This window comes from Anopheles merus, chromosome 3R, assembly GCF_017562075.2.
Source record: "Anopheles merus strain MAF chromosome 3R, AmerM5.1, whole genome shotgun sequence".
Classification (NCBI taxonomy): domain Eukaryota; kingdom Metazoa; phylum Arthropoda; class Insecta; order Diptera; family Culicidae; genus Anopheles; species Anopheles merus.
In genome coordinates, this window is record NC_054084.1 from 10,372,069 (window position 1) to 10,387,679 (window position 15,611).

At 47.2% G+C, this 15,611-nt stretch overlaps 1 protein-coding gene across 13 annotated transcripts in view; it reads right to left on the reverse strand.

Moving 5' to 3' along the window:
- LOC121596956 overlaps positions 1-15,611 on the reverse strand; it is a 69,426-nt gene that overhangs the window by 49,398 nt on the left and 4,417 nt on the right. For 9 of the 13 annotated variants that reach the window (XM_041922381.1, XM_041922380.1, XM_041922371.1 and 6 more), the window contains exon 2: positions 13,859-15,234. In XM_041922381.1, the coding sequence (XP_041778315.1) occupies positions 13,859-13,937 (79 nt within the window). In that variant the 5' untranslated portion in view covers positions 13,938-15,234. The remainder of the gene's footprint in view (positions 1-13,858; positions 15,235-15,611) is intronic. The other 4 variants (XM_041922376.1, XM_041922377.1, XM_041922369.1 and 1 more) reach the window with 4 other exon arrangements.

Below are 15,611 nucleotides of genomic sequence, written 5' to 3' on the forward strand. Positions count from 1 at the left end.
AACGCTCGCCGTTCTGGCCAACAGTAATTGTGGAGTAGTGTCATCTTTGCTCGTCACTAAAACTTCCATTCGTTTGCCAGCCCGGACACAAAACCAGAGGCACATTACACAAAAGAATCCGCCGACAGTGATCGCCGGACCCATTATGGCACGGGAAAAAGGAAGCACGGAATTGTTTCGTCGGTCTAAAATATCACGAAGCATCCCAAGTATACCCACAGACACACGTGTGCTCACTTGGTTGTGTGATGTTAATAGTACAGGAGCAGCGGGATGAAAACATTCTGGTCCTGGTTGCTCCAGTTTCATTCTTTTTTTTTCCTACACGGATATGTGTGCCTGTGTTTTGTTTGCAGCAAAAGTTTCAATGTAAGGGTATAGGTGCTCTTTGTGGTTTGTGGGATTTCCGCTGACTTCAAGCTGACCAGGTTCTATTGCACTGGCTCGTAGGCTGCCTGCTGCTGCTGCTTCTGCTAGGAGAGACAGATAAAACGAACCGAGTCTATAAATAGACCAAGCCCTTTCATCCTTTCGGGCTGATATTACTCATCCACCTACTCCTGGGATTGGAGAATATTCAGACAAGTCGAGAAAAATTAAGATACACACTGATAGGGCACACACAGCTGGGGTAGAGCAAGTTATTTCAGGAACAGCAGCATTGACCAACGTTAGCGACAGAATCCATATACCAGTTGAAAGCAGACACTCTTAAAGCCTAACCCAAAGATATTGAGCGGGAGAGCGAGCGCAAACTCACGGGGCGATGCAGGTGCAGAGGACATACCTCATCCCCGGATTCGTTCCAATTTCAAGTGTGTGGCACAGCATAGAATGTGGGAGCAATGTGTTCTTTTTGGAATGTACCACCAATTCCTCCCGAGCATTGCACCGTGGGCGTCTGTGGGTAAAGTTTTCATTTTGTGCTCTCACATTGGGGTATCTGCTTTCATCCAGTCAGAGAGAGACAACACAGCCCAGCCCGACAGTAAATTAGCGCTATATATATAAATGAAAACTATCCCGGCACACCCTAGGGAGTTGGAAAAACCACACACACATCCAGCAGGAACGTTCACTTGAGGAGCAGGTTCGTACGGAACTCGTTTGATGTCTCACCGCAACAACCACCCTCTCTCACTGATGAGCAATGTTCTTTATCAATTCGCACACGAATGTCCAAAGGGGCCCGCAGAGCAGAGGCGAGCGCAAACAAAATTTCGTACAACCCAACTTCACAGTTCTGGATGATGCAGGGGTGATGCATTATTTTTTGGATATCACAGGTATATAACGTACGATTTTGAGCCACTGCCAAAAGCCTTTTCTCTATTCCTCATCGTAAGAGTTTTATCATATGCGAGACATCTTGCTGTCGCACCACAGACGCCGATGCAAAAATCTGGTATTCAACATGCATAGCACACAGGCGGTTGGAATTCGGTATCTGCAAGCCATCTAATCCACCACAAACCCCATGCATGTGTGCATATACACGTAATCCGCTGCTCGGGGGGATGAGGATGGGGAGAGCAAGCTGCTAGGAGAGGTTGGTAGAAATCAGTTGTTAGAAAATCAATTTGTCCTGCCGCACCATCGCACCACCATCAGGCTGCCCTGCCCCTCTGCTGCCTGCTTGTGCTGGCTTATTTCTACCAATCCTGCTGGCTTTTATGTTGGCGTTTTTTGTGTGTGTGTGAGTTTCGATCGATTCGGCCCAAGAGCAGTTGCATACGTCAGACTGGCAATAATTTCGTTGATGCAATGCCAAGAAATGATGCCTTTATAATTGACAGAGCTAGCACAGCTAGAATAAGGGTATAGCACAGCGGGATGCGTGAAGGAAAGATAGACTTTGGAGCCGATTCGTAGGTCGGATCGGAGATGCTCAATCAGTTCTTTCGTGTTTTCTTTTGATATCTTGCCAGCGGGGGCACTGTTGTATCAGCGTATGTCAAACGAGTCTCCAATCCAAGCCCAGGCAGACATTCAAGGCAGGCTATTAGGACTGATCCGAAAAGAGATTTGATTGGATATGTAGATAACGTTTGAATGTGAAACAGATTTAGATTTCGTAGGATATTGAAACTTCCAGGCAATTCTGGTTATTGCTTCTGCCAATTTCTTCATCCCGCTTGCAAGATTTGCACCGCCTGAGGTACGTCTCTTCGAACTAAATCTCTCAAGCTTATACAATCAAATATTGGCTATTAAAGTACTCTCTTAAAGAGCAATCCTACGAGAAAAAAAACCGCAAGTCACTGAACTCTGTTTCGAATCCGTCCGTTAGAAAGCAACGACCATTGGGAACAGGATGCCACCGTTGGTCAGTAATCCGCACCAATGGATGAGGATATCCGTTGAGCAAGATTAATGAGATCGGTTTTTGTTTTCCGGAGTAGCAGCACCAGACCAGTGCCAGCATGACGTTCATTTTCCCCACAGCCAAAAATAACTAGAAACTGTGGGGCATGGGGCATTAGTTTCCGGTGTACTATGCCGACCTCTTGTAACTGTTTTGGCCTGTTGCGCAGCCATGCTGAAGAGGTTTTTGCAAAAGAATGTTCCACAAACGTGCGTTGTGAAGAATGCACCCAGTTTTACAGCTGACTTAGGGAGGGGGGGGGGAGTGTTCCTAACTCTAATGACGGTTTGGGTTCTGTGTGTGGTAACAGGATGGATACACGGTACTGCTTGACTAACCAGTGATGCTGCTGATGATAATGCATTTACAATTCCAATTTTTCATCTCGTTTCTCCGTTATTCCGCAAGTCTTCATGTCTCTACCTCTATGAATCCCATGGTTTTTGGAAAGAGTTCTCCAACTTCACGCCAGCCAGCTCTCCTGGATGTCATCAACGTGGTGGTGGTACGCTTCCGTCTTCACCATCGTGATAATGGAACAACAGATTTGCATTTAGATGCTAAGCTGCAACACACAGAGCACAAGATCGACAGACAGAGAGAGAGAATGGGATTTTGTACGACACGTACACCCTTCTGCTGTTGCTGCTGCTGATGGTCCTTCGCACTAAAGTAGTTTGTCATGTCGTGCGCAGCATCCCGCACACAGTGCACGTAACAGGCGGTGTTGTTGTGTTTTCGTTCTCAAGGGTGCGTGTCGTGTTTGGAAAAGAATCCCTTCGGGGGCGTTCTGGAAATAACCCGCAACCAGATACTTTAATCCTTCCCCTACAAGCACGGTTCATGAGCCAAATGAGATCAAGAAATTCCAGACATAATCACAGTAGTACGCTGTGTACGGCAAGTCATCCGGAACACATTGCACGAATCTCAAGACCCTCCCCGTGCGCTCTCCTTTCTCTTTCACTTGTTCATGCTTGTGTTTTCTTGTTGGGAAGGGCCCGGGGTTGTGCACAATTTATGCGACTGGCGAGACTCGCTACTTGGTTGGCTAAAAATATATGCACGCACCCTGACGCAAACATCAACATCGTCGGTGCAGTCTGTAAAGTGCATACAACAGCACGAAACACACCGCTGTCTTTCGTGTGTTGCCTTGGGCGTGGCGTCCGAAGATCATCGAAATTTTTCCACATTAAATCCATGGATCCAAATCCCCCAGAAAAGACTTTAATGCATCCGAGGCGTGCTTCACCCGTTAAGGCGACATCATAAACGTTCGGAATAATTAATAGCAATCAAAAAAAGAACTTAAAACAGCAGCACCACAAGAAGTTACTAGAATCTTCCCGATAAGACTCTCCTGCTCGTGGCATCTTCTAGACCACCGTCGTCATCGCAGGTCAAGAGCCGTTCTAACTCCACTCTACTCCTTGGCTAAGTGGGCCGCGGCTAGTTGCGCGCCGGGCCACATCTTTACACTATTGTTTAATTTATTCCGGAGCTTCCGACGAAGCACCGACCGCAAGCGAACGCGCCTGGTCGTCTGGTTACTTAAGCATAATTAGCATAAGTATTAATTTCCCCTGAGAACTTTGCAGGTTTCCACCCCAACCGCCATCGTGCGCTACACTTGCCACTCTGTAGCGCTTTTTTCGCTTTTCCAATGGGGTTTTTTTTTCTTGCCAGCTCGCTCCCTCGAACGCTATCATAATTTGCCTCCCGTCACACACACACACACACACACACAAACCATTCGTATGTCTCCCTCCGTCCTTTCCAGGTCCCTCGCAGTGAATTCAATTCCAAGCCCTGCTTGACGGGGGCCCACAGACAAGATACAATATGTTGTTGATGTCGAAGCCAATTTTGGGCCCGGTACGGCACAGGGCGAGTAAGCCGCTTAAAGGGAAGCGAAATGGAGCTGATACTATTTTCGATTACAACGACGAAGACGACGACGTGCACGATACGCTGTGGACGCAATGGGACGAAGACGCTGCGCGCACATCGTTAGGTTGGAGGAAAATGGTTTGCCTCTTCATCATACAGGTGGGGATTTCACAACAACAGCAAAAGGTAAAAGAATCTGATTTACTTTCCAAAACCTTTCTAAACATTTTTAAACAGATTGCTTACATTCGAGCTTTTTCCTTCCATTCAAAACACATCAAAATACTGAACCCATATGCCGAATGTTCTATTTACGCTCGGTACCCAACCAAGTTCGCTACGTTTGCTTTGCCACACATCAGCCCCGAATGAAAACGGTGCAATATTTGCAGTACCGCAAAAAGCGGAGAAAGTCTACAACAAAAAGTGCTGCCAACTGCTGCACAAACCGACCAAGGCATCTGTCCATCCAAAGGCATTCCCGCGAGCACGTGCATTCCGCGTCGCGCCGTGTCCTTGCATCGTTCGATTTTGTGCTTTGCATTATTTAAGGTTTAATTACTGACCACACACAAACCCACATACCGGGTGATTGGAAATTGGAAAGGATGAAAAATAGGCAAAAACCCGGCACGAAAGGTACAGACAAACACATTGACACACGACTGCTCTATACAGTACACTACACACGCGCCTCAACCTCAGGGCTCTAGTAGTAGTAGTAGTTAGCTGGAAGAAGCGACAAAAATCAATTCGACCTAAAAATAACCGTTCGTGCTCCGTGTCCTCCTTGCTGTCCCGCACAACCTGCAGCATATATTTCAAAGGAAAAATCAAAGCGCACACGGTGAACGAATATCGAACGGTGAAATAAAAACTCGGGGCTTTTCGTTTTTCCTCCACCCAGTGGCATGTATCTGTGTGTGTAGCGCTGCAAACGACGCAAAGACGCACACACGACAGGAAGGAGGCACACCCTGGGAAGGAGGTAAGATAATAATAAATGTGTTCCAAAGTGTGTCCGTGTGTGTGTGTGTGTTTAAAACGAAGGGAAAGAAGGTAGATAGTGAATGCCATGCCGGTTTGTGTGTGCGAAAGGATATGTGCTTTCCTTCGTCCATTTTCCTGTTCGGCTTCGCTAATCAATGAGGAAAGCAGGGAAATGTGGCTTCGGTTTACACGCTCCCTCTCATCATCCCCTTGTTGTGCCTTGGGCCCTTTTCCAACGACAGCCCAATCAGGTGAAGCATACATACATCGCCCACAGACGTTCACTGGTGGCCAGTAAGCCCACAGCCTTTACCGGTACAAATATGTTTGCAATGTAAGAGACTTTACTACTCCTTCTTTTCACGCCACTGTCAATTCTTTTCAAACGTGATTTTCCCTTCCAGAAGGGACCAGATGATGGACAGAAGGGACGGGCGGCTTTCCGTCGGCTTTGGTTGGTAGGTCCGCAAAACAAAACGAAGGTCCTATTTCAGTCATCCGAACCCTTCTCGTAACTAAAACATCATCTTTCCCAACCTTTGCGAACTTCTGGCGGCGCTGGCCCTTGGGCCTCTGTATATTGGAGCGGGTTTTCTCTTCGTTTTATGTTTTGCCCCTCTACTTATTCACACACGCAGCCCCGGGGCGCTGCTCCATTTACTAACACGAAAAGGATGGCATTTTTTCGTTCTTTAGCGCGGGTTGTTGGAACCGGCTGTGGAACGAGCGCGAAACATTGCCGATAACGTCGATAATGTTTAATAAAACATAAATCGATATCCGCTGCCGCGCTAAGGCCACACACAGCATGGTTGAGCGCACGCGGAATCGCTGCTAGCCTTCAAAAATATTGCTGCCCATTCCCTCTGCTTCTCCCTCGCTGCAACCTTCGTGGGCGCTTCTGTTCCGGGATTGTGTTTAACGTTTCATTTCCGGTCAAGTTCTATCGCTCGCTGTGTGCCGCTTGGACGAACAGTTGCAGGCAATAAAAAGTGGCCTATCGGTGAAGAGAGCTGCGTCGAACGGGCACCCTGAAACTGTATGTGTGTGTGTGTGTGTGTGACCTGCGCTGCAATCGCGAAATAATTACACCCTTCTGACTGCATCGCAATGCTTTGCTGGTGAACATTTATCAAACTGCCTGCAAGCCAGTGCACACGTTAATGTTGACCTTCTTTGCCTCTACTCTTATAAGTGTTTGCTACTGTCACTACCCCGCAGTCCGTTGGTGGGTCCATTTCGAGTGTCTCGTATGTACGAACAACGGCTTTAAAGTTTCCACACGCACGGCTCTATTATCACCGCCATTCGCGTATCAATCAAAACGGAACGATAAGAGAAAAAACAACATTATCGGGATACACAGGGTGGTTTTGCTATTTGCACAGTCTTGGGCCAATCAATTACTATTCCCCCTGGGCCCCTGGGCCCCTGTGCTGTGCTGCTATATTTGATAAGCGGCTCAGGAGTGTTCGTCATCCATCAATTAGATAATTTGAGGTACAATTGGAATGCCTTACGCGACCAATCAATGCGAGATCATGCATGTGGTAGGGGGGGGGGGGGGAGGGAGACTGCGAGAACAATGCATTTGTGCCGGTGGAAATGAGCACAAAGCAATCAATTATAGATTTGCGACAAATGGGCCGACCAGATATGGACACGTTCATTGTAGCCCCGTTATATAACGCCTTCAAAATTGCGAAAGCAGCACGATGAAATCTTATTACTGTGTTGTTTCGAGCGTAGCAAGAGTGATTTGCGTGGCAAATTGCATACTTTTAGGCGGATTTCGTTAAAACAGCCTAAATGTATGCAATTTGTAGAGCCCAATGTCGCTTTACGTACGAAAAGACATCTGTAACTGCCACCCTATTAAAGCAACGAGCCTTCTTAAGCACCACTTTAACGCCGGCAAAGCGTTCCGTGGGACGAGAATCAATTTAGTAAGAAGCATACTGTCCCCAATCTTCTGAGTGTCACTTCTGACCGTGACCTGAGCATAATTGCAACTTTCGAGCATGATTAGGAGGGACAAAAACTAAAGATGATGGGGACACCGGAGCGCTTAAATGGCAAACACATTTTGTGCCACTAATCCTTGACCTTACACGCAGAGCAAGTCGCAAGTTGCCGTGGGAGGAAGGAAGGCCTCATTTTTAAGGCATTGTTTCACCACCGCCGCTCTCAACTGATGCTCGCTCCTCCTACACTGGGCTCCTTTGGGAAAGATGTGTGTAGGAAGATGTGGCAGTTTGCTGGCGCCCGCACGTTCGCTGACACTGTACGCAACACACGCATGCGTACACGCGCACGGCAGGGATGCTTTCTTGAAGCAGAAAGCGCTAGAGCTCGAGAGAGGTGGCAGTGGAGGCGTACACCGGAAAGGAGCTCTATTTACTTTGCGTCCTTTCTCAGCCACAGCAAGGCGCACAGCATCTTCGCAAGGCGGCTCTCGTGTGGAACCGTGCGGTTAACGGGCTCTCGTGGGATCTGGATAGTATGGTGCCGCTGCTGATGAGGATGACTTTGTATCGTTGAAAGAGCTTCAAATCTTAAGTTTTTGCAGCCTCATTCCATGTCGAATGTTATCTTTAGGGTCTGTTTCTCTCTTTCGAAACAATAAACAAATATTATTTTGTTAACTTTCATGTTCTACAAGCAAATACGAGCCTCAACCGCTCTATATAAGATAAAACAAAATTATCCAACGTACACCAAGAGCAAAAAAATAGATCTCTAAATGTATTCGTTTTCTCCTCAACTCCACCATTGCTTTGCACAAGCAAACCTCCAACTCTAAGACAAACTTTCCACTCTGGTACGTTGTGAAAGTAAGGGAGGAGAGGTGGAAAACGGTTTTGCTCTCTTGCTGTTTTTCGCTCACCAGTGGGAAATGTGTAACAACCCACCGAGGACATTAAAGAGAACATCCATTATAATTGGAAGCCGAATACCGTTGCACTGCCAATACACACACACACCTCGTGCGTGGGCAACTTCAAAGCTAAATGAAACATTTTATCGAAAACACTTTGTGCTTGTGTGCCTTCCCCTCTCTTCCTCCTCTTGGGTGTGCGTTATTGCTTAAGCGCGCTACACAGCGGCATCGATCGACCAGACCAACAACGAGCGCCACTTTGGCGATTAGCTTCGATCCACGATTATTCCACTGGTGGGAAAAGAACTTTTTATACTTTTCTGAGTAGCCAAATGGTGGACGCAGGGGCGGCAGCAGAAAGGGGCCATTGCTTACGGCAGAGATTGTCCGATTGGTCATGTAGTTTTTGGGGGAGGGTGGGAGCTCGAGGGATTGCGACCCCAAGCCTGTGTAGCAGGTTAAACTTTAATCGATCCAACACGAGCCAATGGATTACTTCACCGCTGGGAGAGAGCATCGAAGAAGTTGTTGTTTTATTGCAGCCAAGAAATTGATATTCACCCAGAATTCAGTTATTGGACAACAATTTGGACACAAAACAAACGGCCAAACTGTTGCCGTCTGTTTCTAGTGAATTTATCTCTTTACACCTTTCCAAAAAATAATTGGACAGCAACACATGCCTTTGTGTTATTTTTATCAGCACCCGAACACATCCCCAAGGTGCAGAAAGATGTGCAATTCTGGGGTGTTCGTAAATCGATCCGAGCAGCATGACTTGCGACTAACGCACAGCACGACGCCCGAAACCTAGGCAGCGGCGGCGGCGATAATTCTTCATCCTGCTTCAGTTTTCCATCGCTTTAGCCCCGTGTATAAATCGAATGGAACGCATCGCATGGGATGGCAGGTGCCCGGCAAGGAACTCCATCTCGTCAGACTGAGCCGCACGCGTGTCGAGCGTCTATTGTTGGGGAGTCTATTTTCAGCGCAAACGCGCACACAGTTAACGAGGTCCGACAGCAAACATCCTACCCTAGGACCTAGGCCCGGATGAGGGGCTCCATCCGTTGACCTTGCACCCGCCGATTAGATGATCTACACTGGTGTGCGTCCGGCAGAATTTACGACACCCGCAGCTTCAATGGTCGTCGTCGATGCCCCTACAATCCAAGGGTGCGCAGCAGTACAATGTTTGATGCTTGCGTATCTTTATAACCACGACCATGGGATTTTATCACTGCCTCCAGAGGAATTACCCACCGGTGGTGCTAGCAGCAAACATCCTTCTCGCGCTGTCTTGTTGATAAGCGCTATCGTAGGCACAGCTTGTTGACGCAACCGTTACATCTGCAGTAAACGACACGGCGAACTGCAACAATCAAAATGCGCAGTAACGACAGGTGAACTGGCACCCCTGGAGTTGCCGCTTGAAGAAGTAGCAGCAAAGATCAACCACCGTGTCTCCCGTGGCCACATGATAATCATATTTGCTACCCCCGCGCCAGAGCACACACAATGAATGCGAAAATCTCGGTGCGAATTAAAAGTGCCTGCAGAGTGATGTTTAACAGTGTCATCGCTTTTAATGGGATCAACTGGATGGCACGGCGGCGGCCGAGAGAGGTGCTAAGTGAGTTGTTAAACTCTGCCCACACCCGGGTAGAGCCCGCGGTGGGGAGTTGGAGGGGTTTAATTTGTAAAGCACCGCCACCACACCATACATCACGCGGCGATGGTGGTGGAAATGCGCAAGCAAATGGCATTTACAGGATTGCCTATTAGCACCGAGAGGTCCAGGTCCACCGGGTCCCAACGGAGGATGACACTCTCTGTCAACAAGATATTGGAATTATGATTGCTCTGCGTCCAGAGGCAAATTTATGACCGTTCTTAACGGCAAGCCTATAAAAGTTTCAAGAAGAAGCAGTGTAGTAAAAGGTGCAAAATAGTAAAAAGATACCCATGTGACGGTAAATGTGTGGGGTAGAAGTTCCACATATTGCTAGGAATATCAAGTCATTTTGTTGCTTGAAAACCCTCCTTCAGATCATCAGAATTACTTGTCAAGGTGACTACAGCAAGAGATGGTTGCGGCGGTATTATCGACTCAACACCAGGCACCGAAACGCGCACACACGCACACACACAAACACACTCCACACGGTGTCATTTCTGCATGAGTGCTTCTGGCACCTTAGCTTTCTAATTATTCGCCTTTCGCAATGGCAAAACTGAAACGGCCCAGGCCGTGCGAACGCCCCGACTGGATGACAATACCGCTTATCCGCTTATGCCGAACATGTCAGCCTAACCTAAAATAGCACACCATTACGACCATCACACCACCAGCAGCGGTGTGGTGTGAGTGTGTGCTCTTTGTGCGAAAAGCATGGTGGTGGTGCCTTTTTCTGTAGCTGAAATCAATTTAGTACACCCACACGACGCATGACAGCGGCGATGACGGTTGGCAAAGGCCTGTGCGACGGCCTGAAGACGACAGCAGCACGACGCGATGTCGGCATCGAATTCTGATGAACGATATCCGCACACATTCGATTTCAATTAAGTCACGCCAAATCCATCCATCCAAAGGCCTACACACTCTGGCGTGAATGTTTTACATGTTCAGGTGGTGGGTGAGTGTGTGCTTACCCTCTAATGCGTGTGTGTGTGTGTATGAGGTTGTTGGGAGAGCGTATATTCATTCCACGTCACACAGTTGCGTCAGTGGACAACGCGACGAATCACGCAATGATCGGAATAGTGCACCAAACCAGTTCCGAACCAGGTGACTAACGACGACAACGGGCAGAGTTGTGTGCAATAATGTGCGCGCACGAATGACGTGTTGTTGCCGCGTTGTTGGATGCGTTCGATGTAAATGAATGCGAAAAGTGTCACCCGCACACACACACACGCGCGTTGTCAAGTGACTAAGTATGATTTAATTATTCTGTCTTTTAGGCGGATGATGAGTTTAGAATGATGAAGGCCTCAGAAGTGTAACAATTCCTTCTGCAAAAGAGAATTTGAGAAATGCACACATTCTCATCAAGTCAACCAGGCGAGAGGTGCCAGTCCGACAAGAGATAGACAAACAAACAGGTCACAAAGGTAGGTCTGTGCTACATAACAAAGAATGGTGTGTAAAAATGCACTTCTCCGAAAACTTCTACGGGATCTAGATAAGAGATTTGAACGCAAACCCTTCCATTTCCTACGCCATGGACGTACGCACGGCACCACGGACTCGCTCCCCATCCTAAGCGTATAATCTCCGTTTGTATATTTCTTACTTCTCATGTCTTCGCTCGCACTGTTGCTTTCTTTATACAAATTCCATTAAGGTAAGATAAATAAAATGATTGAAGCACCAATCCATCTGTCTCTGGCCCGCTGTGTAATGGCAATGTCTTGTACCGCGCACAGGCGTTTCCGATGGATTGTACCAGGACCAAGAAGCTTCGTTTCGATTGCTACAAACGGTAACCGTAATTGGGAGAGCACGGAATGTTACGTAATGGAGCAACAAGGTTCCATCCTTCCACCTATCCACAGAGACGCACAGCGTGTGTGTGTGTGTCACAATCCACAGCCACATTGCGAAACCCGCGGAACGTAAAACATCCAACGAAATGGATCGTTGTAAGTGCAAAAGGACACCCTGACACATGCGAAAGAAACCGAACCGGCGCTTATGGAACGAACGGGTTCACCCCTGTTCTTTGCATGGAAAGTCGCGGCAAATCCCTTTTTCGCTGGAACCTATGTATTAGCATCCTCGTTTTTCGCGCTGCGATGATGCCGCAAATGCCTTGCAGCGATCGTACGCGAAGGAAAGGTTACTCGCCGGTTGGGTTTAAAGGACAAAACCCCCACGTAAGCGCAGGGTCGTTCTTGTTTCCCAAAAAAAAAGGAAAAAACAACTCACGTACCTGGTGATCACCAGGGACAGAGAGAACGGGAGATTATTTTAAAGACCCATCAGAAAGTACCGTACGCTGCTTTCAGTACTTCTAAGGGTATGTTTGGTACACACAAGCGAAAAACGGGTTTAGCTGGGGGGGCTTTTGTGTTGATTTTATCCCATCCATTCCCATATCCTAATGGCGACCTCTAGCCACACACACACACACACCTGGGTCACAATTTACACAATACGCCAAAATGTATCACAGGAAAAACCCTCCGCAAAATGTTACTTACAGCAGCATCGAGGTACCTTGGTGTGCCCTTTTGCTAAGCTTTTAAAGAAAATCATGATTTACTGTTACAGGCAACCATGAAATTAAACTACACAAACATCATCATGGTTCTGGTGAAACATTCCCACGGAATACCACCCCAGCCCAGTACCATCAACATGGAACAACAAACAACACGGTAAAAGGAGACGATTGATGTTGAGCACTTTCAGCGAACGAACGGGACAGTACAGGGGAGGGAAGAGTTCTTCAGCGTCGCAGGTCTTTTATGTGCGAGTGTATGGAGGGGAGCGTTTCGCGTGATACTTAAAAAATGCGAGCAAAAATACATTTTCCTTTCATTTATGATCGCGTTAGCGTCAACAAATAGGAATGAGTGTTGGGGATGGGGGATGAGAGATGGGGGGTAAAAATACGTTTAAAAAAACAGCAGATACATCGCTTTAACGATGATGATGTACTTTTGGTGGTGCCGAATGACTTCCCGGTTTTGTGGAACGGTACAACAGGACCAGCAATATAAGGGAGGACAATATTCTAGACACACGCGTCTTGGGACGCCAAGCGAAATATCTTATATAGAGGACGATAAATATTACAGCACACATTTACATTGTTCACGAGCAGCTATTCCCTTCCTCTTATACTGTTTTGGTTTTATGTTCCCCGTTTCTAATGAGCATGAAATAATGCAGGCTTACATTTATGCAGGGAGGAAACGAAAAACCTTTGCTCAAGCAATGATGATATTGTTTAATAATATTTACTTTTTTTTACAGAAAAATCATGTAAAAGGGAAATTTTACGGCAAAACGAAAAGTACGATTATCAGCTAATGGATGCACTGGTTCGTTCGAATGAACTACACACTATCGTGGGGAGAAATAAAAAACAGCCCAAAATGAATTAGCGATGATCGTGATGAATCATCTACTCGAACGAAGGATGAAATAAACTAAAATTAGCAGCTTTTTCGATTTTAATGTTCTTTTCTATGCAATTAATCCACTCTGGAAAGGTCTGAAATTTTTAACCTGAAATTCTTAACAAATGTCGAAAACAAATAAATGAATATAAAGAAAAAATGTCGAAATTAAATAAGGAAAGGTGTAGTGACGTTGTTCAATTAGAGAGGTGGAACCAAAATAGAGAAAAAGAGTCATGTAAAACATTCAAACATAATAATTGAAATTAACACCTAGAAACGTTCAACGTACACCCGGTAAAAGAGAAGGAGTATCAACAACGGTACGTTAAGAAAGATAAAAAAAGGGCGGAGAACAATCGAAAATAACACAAAAACAAAAACAGAACAGTGTAGTAGAGAACACAGTGTGTGATGACAGAAGTTCAAAGAGAAATTAGTGAGTTTGAGAAAGAAATGGTTTCTTTTCCTCTTTCTCGACAAGAAACCGAGTGTGTGGGTGTAAGGGGGAAGGTGGTGTTTGTGTTAAAATAGTTAAAACAACGGTTGAAGGCAGTATTATAGGTATTATAAATAAGGTAGCAATGTTCAAATACCTGAGCTTTGTGCATTTACTAGGGTGACTAAAACTAGCACGACTAGTGCCGAGCAGCGCAAAATCCGTTTGCAATCCATCCTCCTGCTTTCAATTTGCTTCCTGGTTTCCGTCGTTCGGACGTTTGGTTTGCTCGCACGCGGGGGATATGGTGGGGCTGAGGGGGTGGTTAACGCCGTCGTCGTATGCGCGTCCCAATCCGCTTGGCTGCTGCTGCTACTACTACTGCTGCTGGCTGAGGCAGCAGGTCACCGCCGACGCGTCTGGAAGATTGTGATTGTGCAACGGCGATCGTCAGCGGATCGTCGTCGTCGTCGTCTTCGTCGTTCTCGCCGCTTCTGTTCCTTTCGATGGAAAGGATTTGCGATCGTCGTTGGAGTCGTCGTGTGCAATTCAGCGTGCGCAGGAAGCTTCGAGTCCTGCTACCGTCGTCCTCCACGCGATCGTCGTCCTAGCAAGCGTTGGCGCAGGCGAGGCGAACGTACGCCCGGTGCTTCCGTTGTGGTGGCGGGTTGGTCGTGTCAAACGCCCCAAAAATCAAAGCCTCACGCACGTTTCCGCAAACGAAAACAGTTACACCACCACACGCTCTATTCTTTCCTTTTTCCTTCTTCGGTGGTCGTGTAGACACAATACACCCACACACACGCGCGCGCGCACGCTAATTATTAGAACCGCGATAGATATAATGCTCCCGCAGGGCTTTCACTTCATCACCAAGATGCACACTTTTGCTTCGCTCTTGTATATCACTGCAACTAGCCTGGCCTTGCCTGCAAATTTGAAGAGACACAGAATGACGATTGTGTGGGGGGAGAGAAGCTGCACGACGACCAACTAAACCGACGGCCAACACAACAAAAATGCACTCAAAATACACGCACGCACTTCTTCTTTCCTCGGGAAGGCGGGCTGGGCGACCACTTGGGCGACGATCAAAGGGCGACCGCGGGCCAACAATAATGACGCGATGAGGATGATGACGCCGGTTAATGGGGGATATGACGATGGGGACGCCTCTTCTATCGCTCCCTTATGCGGCGCGGTTGGGCGTACAACACTTGCACTCACGCACTTGTTTCCGCTTCACCTACACCTACCAACACCAACACCCACTTATGCTGCACGTGCACACCACACTTACAAACACGTCTTCTCCTTCTCGCAAGGACCACGGACACAGGCACACTTGCACACACACACACAGACACACACATACACAGACACACAATTCAAGGATTCGGCCGCTGTGCCGCCGTGCTGCTGCTGGGTATGCGTGTGTGTTTGTTGTGAGTTGCGTGTAAGTGTGCGCGTGTGTTTCGTATTGCTTCCGGCCGGAAAAAGGGCTCCCGCCGACGAGATTAACGGATTCGGAAACTAAAAAAGAAAAGTGGAAAAATGGAGAATGAATTAGTACGGCTTTAAACAGGTGCGCGCTAAGGGCCGGGGTACGAAAAAAAAAGTTAAAACAAAATGAAAGGAAAACTGTTCCTCGGATTGCTCGTTAGGGTTATTTGCAAGTGATGGACGTTTTTGGGGTGTACACCTGGCGCCTTTTCGGGTACAAAATTGTAGCAAATATCCTGTGTGCTTAAGCTTTCGGCTGTGCCCCCAAGCTTTGAGTGTAGCTTCCACAGTGTCTGATGAATCATGCTCCGGGGGAGGCTAATAGTCCTTTTTTTCTTGCAGCCTCGATTTCAGTTTGATGTTTCACAAAGCCTTCAACTATCAGAGTTCGTTGAAACAGTACTCTC